Below are 19719 nucleotides of genomic sequence, written 5' to 3' on the forward strand. Positions count from 1 at the left end.
GGATCTGCTCGCACAGCCTTGACCTGCTCGACGCCATCGAACGGCAGCAGGCGGCCGGAAATCGCTCCTGTCCGGAAGGCAAAGTTTTCCACCGCCAGTGCAACGTATGCAAATGCCGCCGTGGCGGGTCCTTCGAGTGTAGCGCCGATTTGTGTGCCGAGGACTTCTTTCACCCTACCTCCGGACTTCCGCGGTTCTGGTGACGGCTTCTAAAGGCGGGGCCAACGTGAGAAGACGGCGCAGAGGGAGAGCCGGGTAAATTGCCGGGAAATTAGTGTAATTCTCGCGTCGCGGCCGCCACGCCGTTTCGTTAGTTAACTATTTTTCCTTCTCTAATTGGTTGTTGCTCGAAAGATGGCCGTTTTATTCCTCGGGACGGTGGTCGGGGTGCAGATGACCTTCAAGTGCCAGGTAGAAAGGAAGGCACTCGTCGTTCGTGTGTTATTAACGTGATTATGGGGCTTACGGGGCAAATAAATCATTTTCCAGGTGGTAGTGTTTCGACCAAGAGGGCTTAATGCTGCATTCTGGAAAAGCATAATTTCTGCAGATTGGTGTGTGATTAGCATGCGCATATGTTCTGATGAGATTTCTGACGAGAAGTGAGATAAGATTGTCTAAATATTACGCATTCATGACTCCTCGATTCCTGACGATGCATAAAATTAAAAAATGTACACATGAGTGAACATATTTCGGTTTTATTAAAAGTGTCGATGGAGAAAAGAATACTCAGCCACCTTCAGCATGAAGCGGCTGACTGTACTACTCTCATCTAAAAGTTAAAATAAAGCTTCCGTAGTATCTTAAAAATCATAAACAGGTGTTGACTTTTGGGAGGAAATAAATATCTAATTTCATCGCGAAATCATTTAGTTACCATAAAGTAGAGAAATCGTCTGTGCATTGACACTGTTTCCTATATCATCTATATATTCCGGACGCTCCACCGCTTCTCTTGCCCAGGTGGCAATACATTTCTGTTCTGCGAGCTACTGGACTGAATCCCTAAACCGCCAGCCAGCAAATCGGCTTCCCGAACGATTTTGATTGGTTTCGAGCTGACATATTTATCTTCCTTGCGGCTGTCGCCAGGACTTCCGAACCGGTCCGAAGCTTTGTAGGAACCGAACGACGCCGGGGTAGAGCTGACCACGTGTGGACGATCGAACCGATCGCGGTTCCGGTATCGCAGCTCCACGTTTGGAGGTGTCCGCACAATTTCCGGCAGTGTGGCGTAGTAGATGATCCGTCGGTTGCGCATCGGCGGTGAGCCGGGTGTGGAAGGAATGCCGTGCATCAGCTCGTTCGTGTAGAGATAGTTACGATCACGGTGATACAACGGCACGTCGTAACGGTTGTCCGGGTAGTAGTAGTAGAACGGAAACTTGTAGCGGGGAAAGTAGGAATCGTAGTCCACGTCGTAGCGCCGCTCGTAGTAGTGATCGTACCGATGCGGTGCCGGAGGGTACATCCGATCGATCATGGGGAACGGATCGTACCGGCTGTACATCCGCGAAGGATACAGCGGTTGCTGCGATGGGGCCATGAAGGAGTCGAATGATTTCGGCCGCGGCCGCTCGTAGTAAACGCCCGTCACCGGTTTCCGGTAGAGTTCGCGAATAACTTTCTCTCTTCCCGGGTTTCCCCCTTCCGATTGGTCGGGCTTTTTAGTTTGTTGCGTTATAAAGTTAACCCTCGGTGCACGTGACTTTATGCCTTCGTTGACCTGCACCGAAGCGGCAGCATTAGAGTCATCCTCTTCCCGTATCACTTTCGCCTGAAACTCGGGTTTGTACGGTGTGTTCGGCCACGATCTTTCGACCATGGGCTTATTGTCGTGATCGTATGCTGCTCTCATTAATTGCATCGCCGCCTCGGGTAGCGCTTCATGTTCGGTGACATCGGTCGCGGCCGGCGTGGTAGTGGCCTCCTCTGCTAGTTCCCGTTTAGCGCGATTTGCTCGCCGGTTTCGGATCGCACTAAACAGAAATGGCTCCAGCAAACTGCGCTGCTCTGCGTATCCTTCATCTTCGCCATCAAGTTCGGTGATGGGTGGACCGAAATCGTAGCCGTCCAGGATCTCCATGTGTTCCGGGATGGTCATGCCGCCTGTCAGGTGCACTGTCAGCAGTAACGGGACCAGGATGTTCCACTTACTAGTGCCTCTCATCGTATACGGTTCACGGCGAACGTTCCTGCAGTGGGTAATTGATATGCTGTAGTAACCACACAATCGACGCCAATTGTCTAAATACAACTTCATTCACCGAGCATCCTCAATCAACTTTGGCCGTACTTATACTAGAAAATTGCATGCTTTGACTTGAAAACTAAGTTGCAATGAACTGAGTGCGTAACATCGTGTTCTTGCGTGGCACACAACATTAAACACGCTTCCACTTTGGTCGTTGGTGGCCACACTGGATTGTTTGTTTCAAATAACTGACATAGACGTAACAAAAACATTGAATAAATCGCAGTACAGTTTCCACATAGCAGCTTCAACTTCCACCATCAACAACCTTCGGGCGCGCGAGGCCGTCCCAGAATCCACGCAGAAGTTATGCAAACTTTCCTATTATTATTCAAATCGACGGGCGTAACAAAGAATACCGGAAAACGTTACGAGATCGACCCCGGTGTCCTCAGTGCCATGCTGCTAATTTTTATGTTGCACCATTTTGTTTTTCCTTTTTGAGTTTTACAAACTTTACACAAACACTGGGGCAATGGAATCGAACGAATCGTTACTATACTCGTATGTTTCTGATACTGGAAGAAGAATCAGTGCGGGCCAATCAGACCAAGTCAATCTTCAATTCTGTTATTCGTCTAAACAAAGGCACAATGGCACACACTTAAATACACTCTGGCGTCACTGTCTTCTCAAACTTGCATTTATTTATTTTAAAGAAAACTTACGCTGAAAGTTGACAATCCTAAAGCAGTTCACAATATAATGGTCGAGCTAACCCGGCAGACCCAAATGCTCCCAACGTTGTCGGCCGACTGAAACGTGAACTCATCCCTAACTGGCGCATATGTGTGATCTGGCACATGCTGCTGTCGCTTCATTGTTGGCAAGATTTTCCGCTAAACATACAGGCGACTGGACGGTTCGACTACAATAAGCATGACGAGAGCAGATTGATCGCATGAGCGATCGTACAATGCTTTTGGAAAGAAAGAAAAAAAACAGTAAACTCCAACGCGCTACCACAGTCTGCAACGGGACCAGGCTGGGCATTAACGTTAGAATGCTAGAACATGGGAACATGTCAACCATGAACAAAGAGTGGCCGGCAAAAAATAAAACTTACATAGCCAAATGCACCATAAAAGCATTGCCCCGTTTGAATGCAGGAAGCACTGGCTGTCGATAGACCTCATTGAGGTCAAATGCACCTGCACCACCAGGTCGAATTTCACTTTCACGTGCATTGGGCACATTTTCGACTCTAGCGCGGAAGCACACGGTGGCCACCATTAAGCCAATTTTCATGTTATCGCCTGAAGACGCGACCCAATTTTGGGCTTTCATAAAGGTAGGGGAAAATTGGTCACATTACGGTGCACCAACTGTGAATGATTTTGAACCGGAGGAAAACTGTAACCAGCCCCGTGGATCAACTCATTGTCCGCCTCCGGATCCCATGTTTGGTTGAACCCATTGCGTGCCAGCCCGTGTGCAACAGAATTCTTTCGGGCTTCACCGGCGAACAACTGGTGCGGAACGACGAGTAGGAAAAACGAAGGTTTGGTTTAGCGAGTGAGAAACTTATGAAAAGAGCGTCATAAATTTTGTGGTTGGAATGTGTAGTTCAATAAACGAATACTTTGTAACCTTGTTTCCGAGCGTTTCTATGCGAAGGCACAGAACAAATAGAACAACTGCAACGAGTTGTTCTGATTTGAATACAATCGGTTCGCATTAAACGTGATCTGATACAGTGGTCGAAGCAAGAATTTTGCGTTGACAATCCAAACGAAAGGGTCGTAAATTCGTCACACCGTGTTGCGGTCTACTAATGGTAAAATGTGCAATCCAACAATTCAAGGTAAGTTATGGTACAGGTTTGCGATATTTGAATGAGCGAAAAACGATGTTCGGCTAGTCAAAGAGAAAGGTCAGCAAAAAATCCACCCTGCGTTAAACCTGCGTGGCGTTACAGGACACCAAAAAGATGAAGATATTTATTTAATTCACGTAAAGCTAAAACACGCGAAATATAAACATCAATGAAGCCAACTTACTGCTAGAGTCAATAACCGTAAAAAACGAGTTCAGTGCCCTTTTGTGTTTCGCTTACAAAACAGACCCACTACAATTTCATCCATGGTTGCGCCTGGAATATCCCACAGTTGTGGTCCCAACCCAACCGCAGTCGCTGGATGCGTCCCGTGAATGACGAATGATGTTTGATGCTTTAAAGCAGCTTTCAAGAAGAAGTTTGGACCACTTCTGTGTGACTTTTGTTTGGGGTTTTCGCTAGAAATTTGCTGATTGGGCTCAGTTTAGAAGACAGTTCCTTTACCCGCGGAACCGACAACAGCTGGGCCCGTTTTTTCAATGTAGGCGACGGTGTGGCACCCATTTTGATCGGTTTGCTGTCGACAGGCTTTGGAGAGGTTACTGTTTCCGGCACTTCCAAAGCATCGCGTTGTTTAGGTGAATTCTTTTCACTTCCCGTAAGCATCTTCTTCTTTTCGTCCGCTGAAAGCTTCTTCGTAAACTTTGTTATGCTGACGGTCGCGGGTGCGTTCGGAACGGACTGCGTTTTCAGTGTGACATGTCCGTTACTGTGCTTAACCTTCTTCCGTGCCGGATCCTTATTTCTTACAGATTCATCTGCCTGCTGCCCTGTCTCTTGGGTTTCCTCTTGTGCCCGCCGTTTTGCAGCGTGTCGTCGTGCTTGATTGTTTCCTTCCAGACTATACTTCCATTCGTTCGGCAGTATCAGCGTGGTGAGCTTGTGCATTTTCAAAATTTCATCGTCCACTGTCCAACAAAGCTTTCCTAGCATCGGGCCATCGATCGTGCACACTCCCCAGCTTGCTACTTCCCGTATCTTGAGGTGTATGCTTTCCAAACTGAACGTAACCGTGTTTAAATTCCTCCAAAACGCCTGAAACTCTCGCACCAGAAATTTACTCTTGTTTGTATTGCCGTGCACCAGCCGCATCAAGTCGCACACTGCATCGTCCGTTATGCGTACCCGTTTCGGGCCTTTCTCATTCTCTTTCCCTGGAGATTGGGCTTCCGGATCCGCTTCAGAGTCGTTAGTGGGCCCGGCCGATGGTAGCGTGAAAGAGATTGGCTCGGCAGGGTCGTAAAGCATAGCCCGATCAGTCAACATCTTCCAGATGATGGCGGAGCAGTCCGGACGGGCAGTGTGCCCAGTTTTGTATCCACCGTTCTCCCAAATGCACCCAATTAAGCGGGGCTTTATTTTCTCCGTTTTCTTCTTCATTTCTGCCACAAACTCCTGCTGCAGGATTTTCAACTTGGCCTTCTGAACCTGCGGCCTGTTATCGTCCAGCTCAGGGTTTCCATCGGCGTCTTCACCCTCAGCTTGCAGTTCCTCGTCGCTTAAGTGGCCATGAGGCACGAAGAACTCATTGTCCACCTCGTAATCCTCCTCGTGATCTACGTCCTTTTCATCGTCACTACCGTGCAGAGACTCTCCCGGTTCCTCCTCTTCCCATTCATCGTCCGAATCCACGTCATAATCAAAAAATTTCTGCAAAAAGAAGCGATGAATTGGGCGTTTAACTTGTGTTAGCATTGGCTCCAAGAACCTACCGTATCCAAAGCAAACGGTCGCCGAGCACTGATCTGTTGGCTGCGCTTTCGCCACGTTCCCCGATACGGTGGCCGTTGGTTTTCATCGAAAAGGAAGAACTTTACTTTGAACCGTTGCTTCATCTTTTCTGGATCCTCCTCGATCTGGTGGCACACTGTTTCGTCTGTAATTATTGTGAATTAGTACATAACAAATAGAATAAGAAACAATTCAAGTTCTTACCATCGCCAATCATCATGTCGTTTTCATCTTCCTCCTCTTCTGTGTTCCAGGTTTTTCCCGATGTTCGTGGATTATGGCAGCGGCTCGTAAGCTCTCCAAGGTAGAGCTTATCGATGCCCAATGCCGGTTTGAGGGCGACAAAGCTTCTTTCTTCCAAAAAAGCGTCCAATGTTGTCTTTTGCGTGGAATCGAGGATGGCTCTAGTGGTGGGCGCCAATCGCATGTCACCCTTGACACAAAACGGCATGAACCTTGGAGGTGTTCCCGTGCCGGTTGAAAGCGCCACCTCCATTCCTTCTCCACCCGTTGACAGGTTTCCGAGAGAATTTTCATCATCGGATGCTTTCAAGACGCCGCTGGTCGCTGCACTTGGCTTCTTCACGAAAAAGCTCGTGAACGCTTCGGCCACCTTTTGCTTTTTCTTTTCCTCTGCCTCTTTCTCTTCATCTCTGCGCTTCCGTTCCTCTTCTTTTTGCTCCTCCTTTCGACGCCGCTCTTCGTCCTTGAGGCGCTTTTCTTCGAGCTTTTGCTCCACCTCATCTTGGCGCCGTTTTTCCTTCTCTTCGCGCTCCTTACGCCGCTGCTCCTCTTTTTCCTCGCGCTCCTTTTGCTTCGCTTGTTCCTTCTCCAGGCGCTCCTTGCGCTTCAGATCTTCCTTTTCTTCGCGTTCCTTGCGCTTCTGTTCCTCCTTTTCTTCGCGTTCCTTTCGCCGCTGGCGCTCTTGTTCTTCTTTTTCGCGTGCCTTTTCGTCTTTCTCTTTCTGCAGCTGAAGGCGCTTTTCCTCCTTCTCCTGTTCCTTCAGGGCGCGGGTTTTTTCACGGTGCAAACGAAGGGCAATCTGTTTCGGTGTTAGCTTTCTCGAAGCGCTTTTTTCCGCGCTCGATGGTACAGTTTTAGTGTTCGGAGTGCAGAGCATGTAAATGTCCTCTTCGCTCGAGTGAAAATCGGATGGGGGTGTTCGACTCGCTGTAGGTATCGTTGAGTCTTGGGTCAGCAAATGTCCATTTTCTTCCCGTTTTACAGGTGACCCAGGCGGGTGCCCAGCAGCTTGCTTGGACGACCCCGGTGATTCGGTACCACTGTTTATTGATGTTCCTTCCCCGTAGGTTTGTTGATCATCTTGCTCGCTTGAATCTGCTAAATTCACGATCGAGTCGTTCAAAACTATTTTATCATTTTCTTCGTTTGCTTGTGGTTTTTTTGATGGCGTTCTGTCGACTAACGAATCTTTCGTCTCCAAATCGTCACTGGAAGATTCTAGCAGTTGTTTAAAATCCCTCGTTGGCGCACGGTCCTCATTGTGTTTATCAGTTTCTGGTGCATCGTTTGTCTCAAGTTCCTCTGATTCGTCGGTATCATCCATCATTACAGCATCCGAAATCTGATCCATGTCAACCAATGCTGCAAATGATTTACTGTTTGGTTCCGTAGCATTCTTGTCCCTCGATCGTTTCCGTTTCGCCATGGGCAACTTTATAAATATCTTGCATTGATTTGCGGTCGATCTTTTCTGTTTATTTTTCTTTTTTCTTTCGCTACGGAACGATCGACCCAGTGGTTCACGTTCATCGTCAGCTGCATCATCATCGTACAATGCGGCCGGCGGCGAAGGTGTTTCGGAAATGCGGCCAACCTTTGCCACATTCTGCAAATCTAGGGATTCGGTGAACGGCTTTCGTTTCCTAATGTCCGCGGCGACCGGTGTTGATGGTGAAGCGGACATACGACCAGCGTTGCCGTTTGTTGAAAGCACTTGGAATGGTAAAAGGCTTTGCTTTAACTTTTTAACCATCGTTCCTTGCGATGGAGACCCACTAGCCTCAGGCCTTTCGGCGATAGGGGTTTTGACTTCCATTGTGTGAAGAAGTCGGGACACAAAACCGTCGCGATCACTTTTAATGTTTAGTACGTTGATTTTGTTCGAATCGTGAAACACTTGAACTGTAAACAATCACACTCTCGTTTCAGTCTGTTTTGATTTATAATGGCTTGTGGTGAATCAGAGCTCGTAATTACGGAATACGACCGATCTGTAACTAAACATTTACAAAATAAGCCTCGAAAACCATTTTAGACAGCGAAAACGGCGCGCTTTGCAACTGGGCGAATTTGGAAGCATATGTCAGAAACAAAATAAAACACTACAACAGCTCGTCTTTGAAGAAATGTTGATGATAATAGTGTCGATAAGGCAAATGGTAGATTTTTCAATGTCAAAATGAATTGTAATTTTTTGCATATTGAAATTGGAACGAAACAAGTAGAAATAACGCAAAATGCTAGTTAGCGAATTGAACAAGGTTGCGGATTTAGGCGAGACCGTAGGCAGCCTGTCTGGCAGCACTGTTACCGAGCTGTCAGTCGGAACAAACAGTAAACATAGGGAAAAAAAGCTCCGCAGGCAATCTCTTTCACTTCAGAGCAGTTTTAATTCCACTTGTTTTACTGAAAAGACCCATTAAAGCGAAACAAATCGATTCCATTCGCGTTAAAACGCATAACGAGTCGCTGAACAGTGTTTGCATAGTCCGCTAGTGATATTTTCTGTGATCATCCGTTGTGCTCCATTTGCTACTGCGATCCTCTTGTGTTTTTATTGCATCTGTTGTCATTTGGCTCGTACGTTCCTTTTTCGTTGCATCTATCCGATACTTGAGCTTTGCACACGCATTTAACACGGCGCCAGATGAGTAAGATGACGAAAAACAAACTAAACCTCACTCTACCGCCCGGCTCGGTGGACGTTCCTGCTGGACAGCAGACCACTCCGACACCCTCGTTCAAAACGCCATCCGGTACGGAGTACGTGATCGGCAAACACAATCTGCTGGGCAAGCCTAAGAACAGCATCGACGCGCTCACCGAAACACTCGAGGAACTGGAGATGGAAGAGAGCGCACGCAAACGCATAAAAGTGTTTCTGAGTCAAAAGGAAAAGATTGGCGAACTGAGCGACGAAGATCTGGAAAAGCTGGGTGAGCTGGGCTCCGGAAACGGTGGGGTCGTGATGAAGGTGCGCCACATTCCAACGCAGCTGATAATGGCCCGTAAACTGATACACCTGGAGGTGAAGCCGGCCATCAAGAAGCAGATCATTCGCGAGCTGAAAGTGTTGCACGAGTGCAACTTTCCACACATCGTTGGATTCTACGGTGCGTTCTACAGCGATGGCGAAATCAGCATCTGCATGGAGTACATGGACGGTGGTTCGTTGGATTTGATTTTGAAACGGGCCGGCAGGATACCGGAAGCTATTTTGGCCAAAATCACGGCCGCTGTGCTGAAGGGATTGAGTTATCTGCGAGACAAGCACGCCATCATGCACCGTGACGTGAAACCCAGCAACATCCTCGTCAATAGCAGCGGAGAGATCAAGATATGCGACTTTGGAGTGTCTGGACAGCTGATTGATTCGATGGCGAATTCCTTCGTCGGTACCCGCAGTTACATGTCGGTGAGTGGCTGTTTGTGGGAGGAACTATCAGGAGTGAGGTGGTGATATCGACAATGCTGACTGGTTCTTGTTACAGCCGGAACGTTTGCAGGGAACGCATTACTCGGTGCAGTCCGATATCTGGTCGTTGGGCCTTTCACTGGTCGAGATGGCCATCGGAATGTATCCCATTCCGCCGCCTGACGGCAAAACGTTGGACTTAATTTTCCAAGACAGAGGCGACGACAGCTCTCCCGGACAGAACATTATCGAGCCAAAACCGATGGCCATCTTCGAGCTGCTTGATTACATTGTGAACGAACCGCCACCGAGATTGGAGCACAATTCATTCACGGACCGGTTCAAAGATTTCGTCGACCGATGTCTAAAGAAGAATCCGGAGGAGCGGGCCGACTTGAAAACGTTAATGGTACGCCCCATCAGGCCCTTTTTTGCATGGCTGGACATTTCTAACATCATCACTGTTTCGATTGCAGAACCACGATTGGATTAAGAACATCGAGACCGAGGACGTAGACATTGCTGGATGGGTTTGCCGGACCATGGATTTGGCGCCTTCCACTCCGAAACGCAACGCATCGCCGTTTGCGAATTAAAACAAACATTTACAAACCACGTAATGTATGTGTCCATCTCATTCTGGCCGAATATTTCCTCGTGTTTTTTGTAACTATACAGCGAATGCATTTCCAGTTATAGCCGTCGTAGAACAGCTCTAGCGAGAGAGGTAATACTAATGGGTAATAAGCATAGAACTCATAGGATCGCGGATGAAAGTTGCACTAAATCCATCATAGTTTAAGCGATGCGTTATAAAATATAAATATTTAAAGCAATCCCAAATCAATTCGTTGTGTAGATAATTATTATAATTTCAAAAATTCGCTATGCTTTCCTGATGTCTTTTAAAGACCATTTTAAAACAGAGCCATATTTCCCTTGCAAAATGTGTCGCGCTAGAGTTTTGAAAACTACGGCCATTCAAGAGCGAATTAGATTTGTATTCTACATGCACCCGTTTCAACACGCTAGAAAGAGGAGGGTAATTGAAGAACAAAAACCATAGAAATGAACTTGAAATATCGCAAAATATATTGTAAAATAAAGTAAAATACCAACTTTTGATGATCGAAACTTATGTACCATTAAGCGAGACGTCAAACTTGTGTGTTGTAAAGGAAATGAAAGATCTCATCTACAAATTGTAAAATATCACTAAAGTTTTCTCTTCTTAATGTCTGTTTAATGTGCAATTAGGCTTAAAAGAATGAATAATTTACTGTTCGGTAAAGAAATAAAATAGAAGCACCCGATTGGCTTCCGGCCTATAACTGAGCGGTTTAATTGTACATTTTTATGAGATGTCGTCTACAAGTATGCTTTATTAAGCTATTAAGAACAATATTTCGTTAAATAAATAACTGTCTATTAAATGCTTTAAACGCTACTATCACACCCAACGGAGGGCCATTAGTGTTCCATTTTGCTGGCAAAAGAAAAGCTGTCCGCCCAGGACATCTTTCGCATCGTGACCGATCCATTCGTTTCCACGTGTAACGTGTTGCCCGTGCCAGCCTTGCCCAGCGTTACACCGGCCGCGTTCCGCTTTGGCACTTTATTATCTAAGCTGGCATCGAGATCGACTTTCGGAGCTTTTACAGTAATGGATGCCGTTTCGTACACAGTTTCGGCAAGGTTCAATTGCAACAGCTCGGCCGATGGTGCTTGGATGCTGCTGTTACCGACTGTCTCCGAAAGCTGCAGCGTTACGTGCCGGCTACCAATATTTGCCTGAAGTGTTCCATAGAATCCATCTAATCGTCCATAAGAGCATTAGTACATAAAATGTATCTCTGTGGGGTATCCCCAAACATACGTACTCATTACTAGGTTTTGGCCACCCGCAGAGGTCACGGTGCAGTCCTTGTGGATGCTCTTTAAATCCATGTCTCCAAGCCGCGTTTGAAAGAAACTCTGGTTCGAGTAGCAGGCATTGACCGTAATATTGCCTGCCTCGGTGGTTGCACTCACCGTGCCACCTTGCAGTTTATCCAGAAAAATGCCTCCCTTGCCAGCGGCAAGAGCAACTACCTGCTGGGCAAGCGTGATCCCGCGACAGGAAATGTTTCCCGCTGTGCTATCCAACCGTACCGTTGTAGACCTCAGGTTCTTGGTGTCGATGTTACCGGTCCCTACGATTTCTATCTCATCACTGTAGAGATCGGCAACAGCAGTGTTTCCGTTGTTGTGAATTTCTAGATCCGCCTTTACCGGTATTTCGAGAATACACTGTACACCTTTGCTGTTTGGGTTGTTTGTGATCGTGACGAGTTTTTCCGACACCTTCAGTTCAAAGGCATCTGTGTTGCCGTCCGCCTTAACGGTCGCCTTCAGTAGGTTCGAGTCCGGACAATCGAGAAGATCGTAAGGTACGATTTTCAACTCGTACGCACAGTTGATCTGTATTTTCGTGTACGGATCGACGGTTTGTTGCAACGTTTTAATGTTAGTCCACCGGTGATAGTCCGACAGTCCGCGAACGATCGCTGTTCGACGCGAACCTAAAAACACGTTAGCAAGTTTGTGATACAACATCTTCAGCGTCGCATAAGTAAATTGTGTTTCTTGGAAGTTATTGAACTTTGCCGGCTTCGAAAGATCTGCCAGAAAACCAAAACAAACGCTCACAGAGTAAACATTGATTTGGGAATCGGCTTGGCATTTGACAGTTGTCGTGATGGTGACGTTTTGGCCAGCTGACCTAACTTTTACCGTTTGACAGCAAGACGAATGTTTACCCCGTGTTTTGTACGTGGAGTGTTTCTAATAATTTTGTGCTCTTTCGCAGCGTATCGTATGTTTTGTGTTCTGGTTGGAACGTTGCAGCAATAGAAGGCAGTCAGGTTGATATTTGCTTACGCCATGGGGAAATTAGGCGTCCTGCAGGCACTAACCGGGCACGATGGGCGCGTGTGGAGTGCTTCCTGGCATCCAGACGGAGCGGCCCTGGCTTCCTGCGGCGAGGATAAAACCATACGTATCTGGACGCGAAGCAGCAACGAATGGGTCGCGCAAACCGTGCTGGCAGAGGGCCATTCGCGGACGATCCGGGACGTGGCGTGGTCCTTCTGCGGGCAGTACCTCGCATCCGCCAGCTTTGACACAACCGTGGCCATTTGGGATAAAAAGTCAGGTGAGCAAACCACCGATGGGGAGCTGTCGGAGATGTTCCGGATTTTTGCTAACCGTCCCTGTTTCTTCCCACAAAGGCGAGTTTGAGTGCAATGCCACGCTCGAGGGTCATGATAATGAAGTGAAGAGTGTCACTTGGTCCCGGAACGGCAACCTGTTGGCCACATGCAGCAGGGACAAGTCTGTGTGGGTCTGGGAAATACACAACTACCTGGACCAGGAAGACGAGTACGAATGCGTTGCCGTGCTGAACGCGCACACCCAGGATGTGAAGAAGGTGTGCTGGCACCCTCACCGGGACATGCTGGCGTCTGCAAGTTACGACAACTCGATACGGCTGTACAAGCAGGACGCAATCGACAACGAGTGGGGTCCGTGCGGATTATTGGACTCACACACGTCAACTGCCTGGAGCATATCGTTTGATGGTACCGGCAAACGGCTTGCCTCTTGCAGCGAGGACACGACGGTAAAAATCTGGCAGGAGTTCGATCCGGACAACGAGCACGATATTGCCTGCCCGGACGGCGTGCCAGTGTGGAAATGTGTCTGTACCCTTTCCGGCGCCCACTCCCACTCTGTGTACGATGTGGATTGGTGTAAAAAAACTGGCCTGCTAGCGACGGCCTGTCGCGACAACATGATAAGAATTTTCAAGGAAGTACGACCCGATTCGGGCGTTAGTCCCCTTCGGGAACCCACATTTGAGTTGGTAGCGACGGGCTATACCCACACGCAGGATGTGAACAAAGTGTCGTGGAACCCAGCGGCGGCGGGTATGCTACTGTCCGCCGGGGACGACGGCACTATAGTTATATGGCAGTACGAAGATGACGATTAACGATGAAGGGTGTGTTTATGCTTCGGTCGGGATAATAACACTCTAGTAGAGGACAAACGAAGTGATTCCGACGGTCCGCCCTCGGTTCACTAGTATCGTGTACGGCAGAGGGCCGGCAGATTATGAGTACGAAATTCGCTTTTCATAGTAACCAGCCAGGTTAATAAACTGAGAGGTTGTTTCCAAGTTATTCATTGCTTTTTAATGTAAAAGTTACATCCTTTACTTTTACTTTCAGATGTTTGGCGTTTGAATTATCTTGAATTTCCTTAAACTTTAATCAACAGACTTATGCATGGCAACACTGGCCAGAACTGTTGTGCTGTGAGTAGCTGTCAGCTTCAGTGTCACTATCAGTCGCCGAGAACAGCAGTTTCTTTGGCGCCTTCGAATGTGTCGATTCTGCGAAAAGCGTAAACGCAAAAATGGAGGAACAACACGTTGATATAAATTGCATTAAACAGGAGCCTCTCGTCCCGGTGGCCGAAGATTTCCTGATAGGGGTGGCCGCTATGATCGACGATTTGCGGCAAGAGGAGGAAAGAAACTTCAGTGAAGAAGATCGCAAGCCGGTCATATTGCAATCCGTTGAACAGGTACACGATGAAAATAGCTTCTACAATGTGGACAGCATGGCGAAACAAACGCTGCGCATGAAAACGGGAGAGGACGATATTGTGATCGATCCGAAACAGGCTGACTCGCTGCACAACGAAGCCAAGCTGAAGTACGATCCTGCGCTGCTGAATCGCGTCGACGTGTGGCATCAGGTGTTGGTTCACCATGACGGTCAGTGCACGAAGGACAAGATTCTGGAGGCATTATTCGCAAGCATTCCACTGTTTGACTTCTTCCCCGTCGCTTACCGGCGACACGCCAATACTGATTTCTTCTTGGTGCGAATGTGTGGCCAGGCGCTGGCGAAGCTCTTTAGCGATAAGTTGCGGCTCAAAGTCGGCCAGCATGAGCTGTGCTTGAGTGTGCGCTTTGGGGCGGCGAAGTTTCAAAGCGGCCAAATATTTCCCCGCACGACGATTGACAGCGCAGTGCAGGAGCGGGCCGGAAATGGCCAGCTGTACGGTGAGCTGAGCGTACTGAATTTGGACAGCTTTGCTTGCCACCCGTCGTTGGAGGAGCTCGAAGTTTGGCTTGGCAACCGGGCGCAGCTTGAGATGGTGTGCTCGGCCGTGGCCAACGCTTTGAACACCATGAAGCGTATCAACACGTTGAAGCTGTCCAACAATAGAATCTGTCACGTTACGCCGTTGGGCGCGCTGAAAGTGAAAGGGTTGCAGTTGGTCAGCCTGAACTTACGAGGTAATCGCATACGCCATCCGAGCTCGCTACGCACCCTGAAGGATATTAAGCTGTTGGAGCTTTACGTCGAAGGCAACCCTCTAACAGATGTTCCGGACTACCAGGAAATTCTGTGTGGATTTTTCCCTACTCTCGTCAAACTGGTACGCTCCGGTAGCGTGGTAGTCACAAGAGAGCTTTGGCATGATGATTCTTTACTTTTTAGGACAAATTCGGCCCCTTTGCTGCAGTGCCAAGCGCAACGATTACACGGCCAGATTGCGAGGAGGAGGTGGAAACGACATCAGCGGGAACGCTGATAGACGACCACGCTACGAGTCCGATGGAATTTCAAAAGTTCAACATGTCCCCCAACTGGCACCAGGTTACGGTGCATCACGAGGGTGGGTGTGGGAAGCAGGAAATTTTGGACGGTTTCGCCGATCTGCTCACGAAGCACGACTTTTTCCCCTGCTACTACAAGACGTACTCAAAGCACGACGAGTTCCTGGTGCGCAATTGTTTCGATGCGCTGCACTTTCTCGTAACAAGAAAGTTACGGCTTCGGGTGATGACGTCGGGCGTGGAGCTTAGGCTAACCTTCGCCATGAATGTGGCAGAAGTGACTGAAAATCACGTAGATCCGATTAAGAAACTGGGAGAGTTCACCAACACGCGGTATAGCCAAAACTGTTTGGATCTGAACTCCCTGCAGAAGCAATTCAACGGGATCAAGTTCGTCGATTTTAGCTCCAAATGCCAGAGGGCGTTGGGACACATTCTGAACTATGCTGCCAGAAGGTTCGGTACCAATTGTTTCATTATTCGTTTGCGGAACAACGCGTTACAGAACTGCGATGCGTTGGGCAGTTTGGCTCGGTTTAACTGGCTCGTTTCGTTGGATCTTCGGAACAATTCGGTAAGTTTCTCGTGTTCGTTGTGTCGAAATGTGTCACCCGCTGGTGAAATATTTCAACGCTGTTTAACAATGAAACGTTCGTTTCCGTTTCTGCAGCTGGCTTCGTTCGCCGCCCTCGACAGATTGCCGCGGAATGGTTTGAAAGATGTGTTTTTGGATTTCAATCCACTGTGCAACACCGTAACGTCCAGCGCCGAGTACATCCGTCAGGTGAAGATGTACTTTCCGCTGCTGGAGCGTCTCGACGGGCGTCAGTTGCTGGCTGGTGGCAACCATACGTATTGCCAGAACTTTATCTGCTCGCAGGAGGCATACAAGTTTGCGGACTCGTTTGTGCGACACTACTTTTCGCTACACGACTCATTCCAGCGCAGCGAGCTCGAGAACCTGTACCATCCAGATGCACAGTTTTCCATGACGTGCTTGTTCGATATTGACCACTCGGTGCCGCTTGATTCGCACCAGCAGCGACAGGTGGCGTACAACAATCACAGCCGTAACCTGGTGAAGATAGACTTCGATCGGGCCATTGCTGCATTGGTGGTAGGTAATAAATCTATCGCCTTTGTGCTCAATTCGTTTCCCGCAACCGAGTACGATCTGATGTCGTTTCGGATCGATGTGCCCATTTTCACACCGGAACGGGTGCTGATCATCGTGCACGGCAAACTGAAGGAAGGTACTCAATCACTGTACATGGGAAGCGTCAGTTTGGGCTTTACGCGCACATTCTACATCCAACCGTACGGCACAGGGAAAGGACTGTTTGCCGAAGCAATGGACTACAAGATCTACAACGACCTATTCCACATGTACACTCTCACCGACGAAGGATCGTCCTTTTTCTCTAAACGTGAAGAGGAGACAGCGAAGAAGGATCCGCACGACGAGGTATGAAGAACGAAATGGTCACTTGGTAGGAACGTTCTAAAAGTTTTCCTGTAACTATCTTTTGCATCATTTAGGAAGTTTGTTCTTCGGAAACGGATGATCGGGAAAATGCGATGATCGTGTTCAAGGGATTGACGCAGTTGAACCGTGAGTGGTGCGTCCGCTGCCTGGAAGAATCGTCATGGAATCTGAAGGTGGCCCTGAACGTCTTTCTTAAACTGTACCAGGCGCGCCGCATTCCGAAGCTCGCATTCGTTGAACGTGCGGAATAATGGTTGCTAATGTCGGGAACTAGTGGTTGAATTAATCAAAACGCAAAGAAATGTGTCTTTTTCTCTTCCAATGTTAATGATTCTCATATGATAAATCTACAAAGTTTTGCGAATAAACTCGACAGAAATCAAACATGCGTAAACCGCACCACCTCCGTATTGTTTAAGCTTGCTGCTCGCTTTTGTTTGTTGTACCGGCTGCAAAACGATGACCTCAAGTGGCTCATCATCAAGTGGCGCACACGATAATGTAGCCATTCCGGTTGAAACATTGTAAAACCACCAATCACCCGCCCGGGGTGGGGCTGTAAGGCCTGTCAGCCGTCTGCCATTGCGCGGATCGTGTGGATTTACGCGGAAGCCACTTCCGGCTCCATGCCGGGTTTTCGGTCTGCCAAATGAGCACTCCGAGGCACCGCAGTGTACACATTAATAATCGATCGACACACAGATCGATAGGATAGTGGCTGCCGTACTGTGCCGTTGCCTAAGGTCTGTCATTTCAGATCCCGCTTTCGAACGCCCCATGGCGCAGGACATCCGCTACATCCGGGCAAACTTTAAACTCCCACCAGACCAGACCACACGGGCTCGCCCACTTGAGGCTGGTGGGTGAGGCTGAAAATTTAATTTCCGTCCCGATCGGGCAACTGACAAACGAACGTGAATTAATGAGCGAGTCCCGGTGCCCGTCTTCGCTTGGGTTGACCACTTTTTAAATGGCCACGAATCGTGCACCTGAAAGCCGTCGCTCGGTGTGCGCCGGTGTGATGGCGCTTTGATTGGCAGCTGGGATTCGCCGGGTAGCCCAGCCGAGCGGAAAACAAATGTTTTCCCTGCGGTTATGTTATCGAATCAAATCAAACGGTGAAGTAGACCACGGCACCGTGTGTGCAGCAGTCGACGGTGACGGGCACCCCGGTGCCGGAAACGACCAGCCCGACTCACTGGCTGACCCACCGATTGCTAACAGTCGGCTCGTGGCACGGATTGGAAGGACGATAATAATAATTATCGTAAAATTGACCACTCGCATTACAATAACAGCCCCGCGGGGTTTATGTTTGGAGCGGCAGCGAACCCGGCCAGCGGTCGGCCAGCGTTTCGAAATCGCCCCGGAGGCATCGTCCCGGACGAGGATGGATCGATCACGGCACCATATTGTTGTCACTTCTAATCATATGCACTTTATTTTAACGATGACCACCGCCCCGATGTCCGGTGGTGGTATCATCACCGTTCCGGAATGTTATCGTTCAGAATGGGGCCAAAATGGATCGGTCGCTATCTCCGTGGCCGGCGGGCATTGGTGGAGTAACAGAACGGGAGATGAAAAAAGACGTGGAGCGCGCACTGGAAACATAAAGCTGACAGCCGAAACTCAATCGTTCGATTCCTTCCGGCGGCGGCAAGGATTGCAGAATGATAACAAGCAACGATAAAGCAGCGGACGACCCACGGTGCTTGTTTGCTTTCCATCCTTGCCGCGTTATCTTTCGAGCTACGAAATGCCGCGGCATTGCTTGTCTAAAATTAATTGGATTCACTTGACTGTGTGGTGGCTACCAGCACTACCAGTGCCGGTAGCTGACAAACGGAATTCTTCTTCAATTCGGTCGCAGCAAAGCTTAACATATAGAACCTAAAAAGCAACAGATTCGCTGTCTCGCTCTGAGTTCGTTTGTTCGCCTGCTGTTGCCACACGTGGCAGGCCCTCTTCGAACAACTACAAATTTGCGCCCCACACGCTTCGCATATCTTTATTCTACCTCAAATACGGCAGGTTGGCCCTGTTTGCATCCTGTTCAAGCACCTCGTCCCCAAATTGCACGTTTAGACGAACCGCTTTTTTGGCGCTTCCTTCGGTTCATCACGACCGTCGGTGAGTCATTAGCTAATTGTTGCCAAGGTGCCCCTTGTGACTGCACGCCGGCAGGGTTGGCCCTCGGAACGTGCACACAAACAGTGTCTGAAAGGATTCAGCTTATCGCTTGGCCACGGCGACCTAATTGCAGCGTGCAGCGTTGGGGTGAGTTAGTTTAGAAACGGTGGCAGCTTCAAAGGCCAATCTGGATATGGTTTTTTGGCCAAAAAGGTAACCAGTCGAAATAGGGGTTTAAGCTTTTGAACGGAAACGGTCCTTTCAGGAGACGGTTGAAGGTGCACCCTCTAAATGCTCTGCTTCAAGAGTACGCTTCCCTTTATTTTAGCAGGTTTTCCGACCGATCACCTGTTGATTTGTGCGACACTTTTTATTTCAGGGCTATGGCCTTATTTTCCACCATCATTAAACATCCGTCATATGGCGCTCCGACTACATCTTCGGTTCGGTTTCATTTCGATGTGCAGTTGTGCAGAAATGCATTTTTCTCTGCACGTCACTCGCTGTCTGGCTGCCTGTGTCCGTCGTCATAATCCTCGTCGCCGGAAGGAGGTCCTTCGCGAAAGGATGCCATTCCGTTCCGGTGCCCTGCCGGTTTGCGCGTCGTTGTTTTGTTATTGTTCGTCAAGCAGCCGTGAAGGGTAACGGCGTTCAACAAGTTTGTGAATTTTTATTTTCCATTTTCCAGCACATCAACCGCAGCTGCGTACGTTTCTCCACGTCTGACGATGGATTGCAGGCGGCTTGTGCGCTACAACGACGACGGGTGTTTCCGGAGATCCTTATTCCGGAGCACCAGGCGGCTGTCGAAGAGCAAACCGACAACATTCGGCGGCGAGTTTCAGGGCGCCGGAAGCGGTTCAGGTGTTTTATTTTCGCGTGCCCTCTCTGCCTCTCTCTCTGTGGCGCGCGCGTCATCATTTTCCGTTTTCATTGCCTTTCC

The 19719-nt window shown here is 48.7% G+C and overlaps 6 protein-coding genes across 7 annotated transcripts; 3 read left to right on the top strand and 3 right to left on the bottom strand.

Moving 5' to 3' along the window:
- Window positions 1–928: 928 nt before the first annotated feature.
- LOC128270006 (uncharacterized) lies at window positions 929–3004 on the bottom strand. The gene is made up of 2 exons (XM_053007409.1): window positions 2926–3004; window positions 929–2198 (listed from the first exon to the last, which is right to left on the bottom strand). Exon 2 carries the CDS (start codon window positions 2171–2173, stop codon window positions 929–931), a length of 1245 nt encoding a protein of 414 aa, XP_052863369.1. The 5' UTR covers window positions 2174–2198; window positions 2926–3004.
- A 1197-nt stretch (window positions 3005–4201) lies between these two features.
- Window positions 4202–7494, bottom strand: LOC128270007 (chromatin assembly factor 1 subunit A-like). Its single transcript, XM_053007410.1, has 5 exons — window positions 7446–7494; window positions 6030–6995; window positions 5807–5970; window positions 4539–5744; window positions 4202–4216 (listed from the first exon to the last, which is right to left on the bottom strand). Exons 1-5 carry the CDS (start codon window positions 7492–7494, stop codon window positions 4202–4204), a joined length of 2400 nt encoding a protein of 799 aa, XP_052863370.1.
- A 965-nt stretch (window positions 7495–8459) lies between these two features.
- LOC128275576 (dual specificity mitogen-activated protein kinase kinase dSOR1) lies at window positions 8460–10913 on the top strand. 2 transcript variants are annotated; one of them, XM_053014127.1, is made up of 4 exons: window positions 8460–9483; window positions 9560–9892; window positions 9960–10104; window positions 10177–10913. In XM_053014127.1, the coding sequence occupies exons 1-3, from the start codon at window positions 8716–8718 to the stop codon at window positions 10077–10079; spliced, it is 1221 nt and encodes a 406-aa protein (XP_052870087.1). In that variant the 5' UTR covers window positions 8460–8715; the 3' UTR covers window positions 10080–10104; window positions 10177–10913. The 2 variants fall into 2 exon arrangements, with proteins under 2 accessions (XP_052870087.1, XP_052870086.1); XM_053014126.1 differs by having other exon boundaries at window positions 9960–10913.
- LOC128270008 (uncharacterized) lies at window positions 10842–12078 on the bottom strand. Its single transcript, XM_053007411.1, has 2 exons — window positions 11364–12078; window positions 10842–11297 (listed from the first exon to the last, which is right to left on the bottom strand). Exons 1-2 carry the CDS (start codon window positions 12076–12078, stop codon window positions 10954–10956), a joined length of 1059 nt encoding a protein of 352 aa, XP_052863371.1. The 3' UTR covers window positions 10842–10953.
- A 198-nt stretch (window positions 12079–12276) lies between these two features.
- On the top strand, window positions 12277–13700 carry LOC128272957 (probable cytosolic iron-sulfur protein assembly protein Ciao1). The gene is made up of 2 exons (XM_053010846.1): window positions 12277–12676; window positions 12753–13700. The coding sequence occupies exons 1-2, from the start codon at window positions 12406–12408 to the stop codon at window positions 13514–13516; spliced, it is 1035 nt and encodes a 344-aa protein (XP_052866806.1). The 5' UTR covers window positions 12277–12405; the 3' UTR covers window positions 13517–13700.
- A 241-nt stretch (window positions 13701–13941) lies between these two features.
- Window positions 13942–16905, top strand: LOC128270009 (nuclear RNA export factor 2). Its single transcript, XM_053007412.1, has 4 exons — window positions 13942–14976; window positions 15039–15731; window positions 15828–16622; window positions 16697–16905. Exons 1-4 carry the CDS (start codon window positions 13942–13944, stop codon window positions 16892–16894), a joined length of 2721 nt encoding a protein of 906 aa, XP_052863372.1. The 3' UTR covers window positions 16895–16905.
- The last annotated feature ends 2814 nt before the right edge of the window (window positions 16906–19719 follow it).

Source organism: Anopheles cruzii, chromosome 3 (assembly GCF_943734635.1).
Source record: "Anopheles cruzii chromosome 3, idAnoCruzAS_RS32_06, whole genome shotgun sequence".
NCBI lineage: Eukaryota > Metazoa > Arthropoda > Insecta > Diptera > Culicidae > Anopheles > Anopheles cruzii.

Coding starts and splice junctions, on each gene's coding strand:
- LOC128270006 (XM_053007409.1), bottom strand. CDS start 2,173: ATGAGAGGCACTAGTAAGTGGAACATCCTGGTCCCGTTACTGCTGACA.
- LOC128270007 (XM_053007410.1), bottom strand. CDS start 7,494: ATGGCGAAACGGAAACGATCGAGGGACAAGAATGCTACGGAACCAAAC. Junction 5,971..6,029: donor CGACATGATGATTGGCGATG/GTAAGAACTTGA, acceptor CAATAATTACAG/ACGAAACAGTGTGCCACCAG. Junction 5,745..5,806: donor GACCGTTTGCTTTGGATACG/GTAGGTTCTTGG, acceptor TTCTTTTTGCAG/AAATTTTTTGATTATGACGT.
- LOC128275576 (XM_053014126.1), top strand. CDS start 8,716: ATGAGTAAGATGACGAAAAACAAACTAAACCTCACTCTACCGCCCGGC. Junction 9,484..9,559: donor GTACCCGCAGTTACATGTCG/GTGAGTGGCTGT, acceptor TTCTTGTTACAG/CCGGAACGTTTGCAGGGAAC. Junction 9,893..9,959: donor CCGACTTGAAAACGTTAATG/GTACGCCCCATC, acceptor TTTCGATTGCAG/AACCACGATTGGATTAAGAA.
- LOC128270008 (XM_053007411.1), bottom strand. CDS start 12,078: ATGTTGTATCACAAACTTGCTAACGTGTTTTTAGGTTCGCGTCGAACA. Junction 11,298..11,363: donor TGGCCAAAACCTAGTAATGA/GTACGTATGTTT, acceptor ATGGACGATTAG/ATGGATTCTATGGAACACTT.
- LOC128272957 (XM_053010846.1), top strand. CDS start 12,406: ATGGGGAAATTAGGCGTCCTGCAGGCACTAACCGGGCACGATGGGCGC. Junction 12,677..12,752: donor CATTTGGGATAAAAAGTCAG/GTGAGCAAACCA, acceptor CTTCCCACAAAG/GCGAGTTTGAGTGCAATGCC.
- LOC128270009 (XM_053007412.1), top strand. CDS start 13,942: ATGGAGGAACAACACGTTGATATAAATTGCATTAAACAGGAGCCTCTC. Junction 14,977..15,038: donor TCCCTACTCTCGTCAAACTG/GTACGCTCCGGT, acceptor TTTACTTTTTAG/GACAAATTCGGCCCCTTTGC. Junction 16,623..16,696: donor AGAAGGATCCGCACGACGAG/GTATGAAGAACG, acceptor TGCATCATTTAG/GAAGTTTGTTCTTCGGAAAC.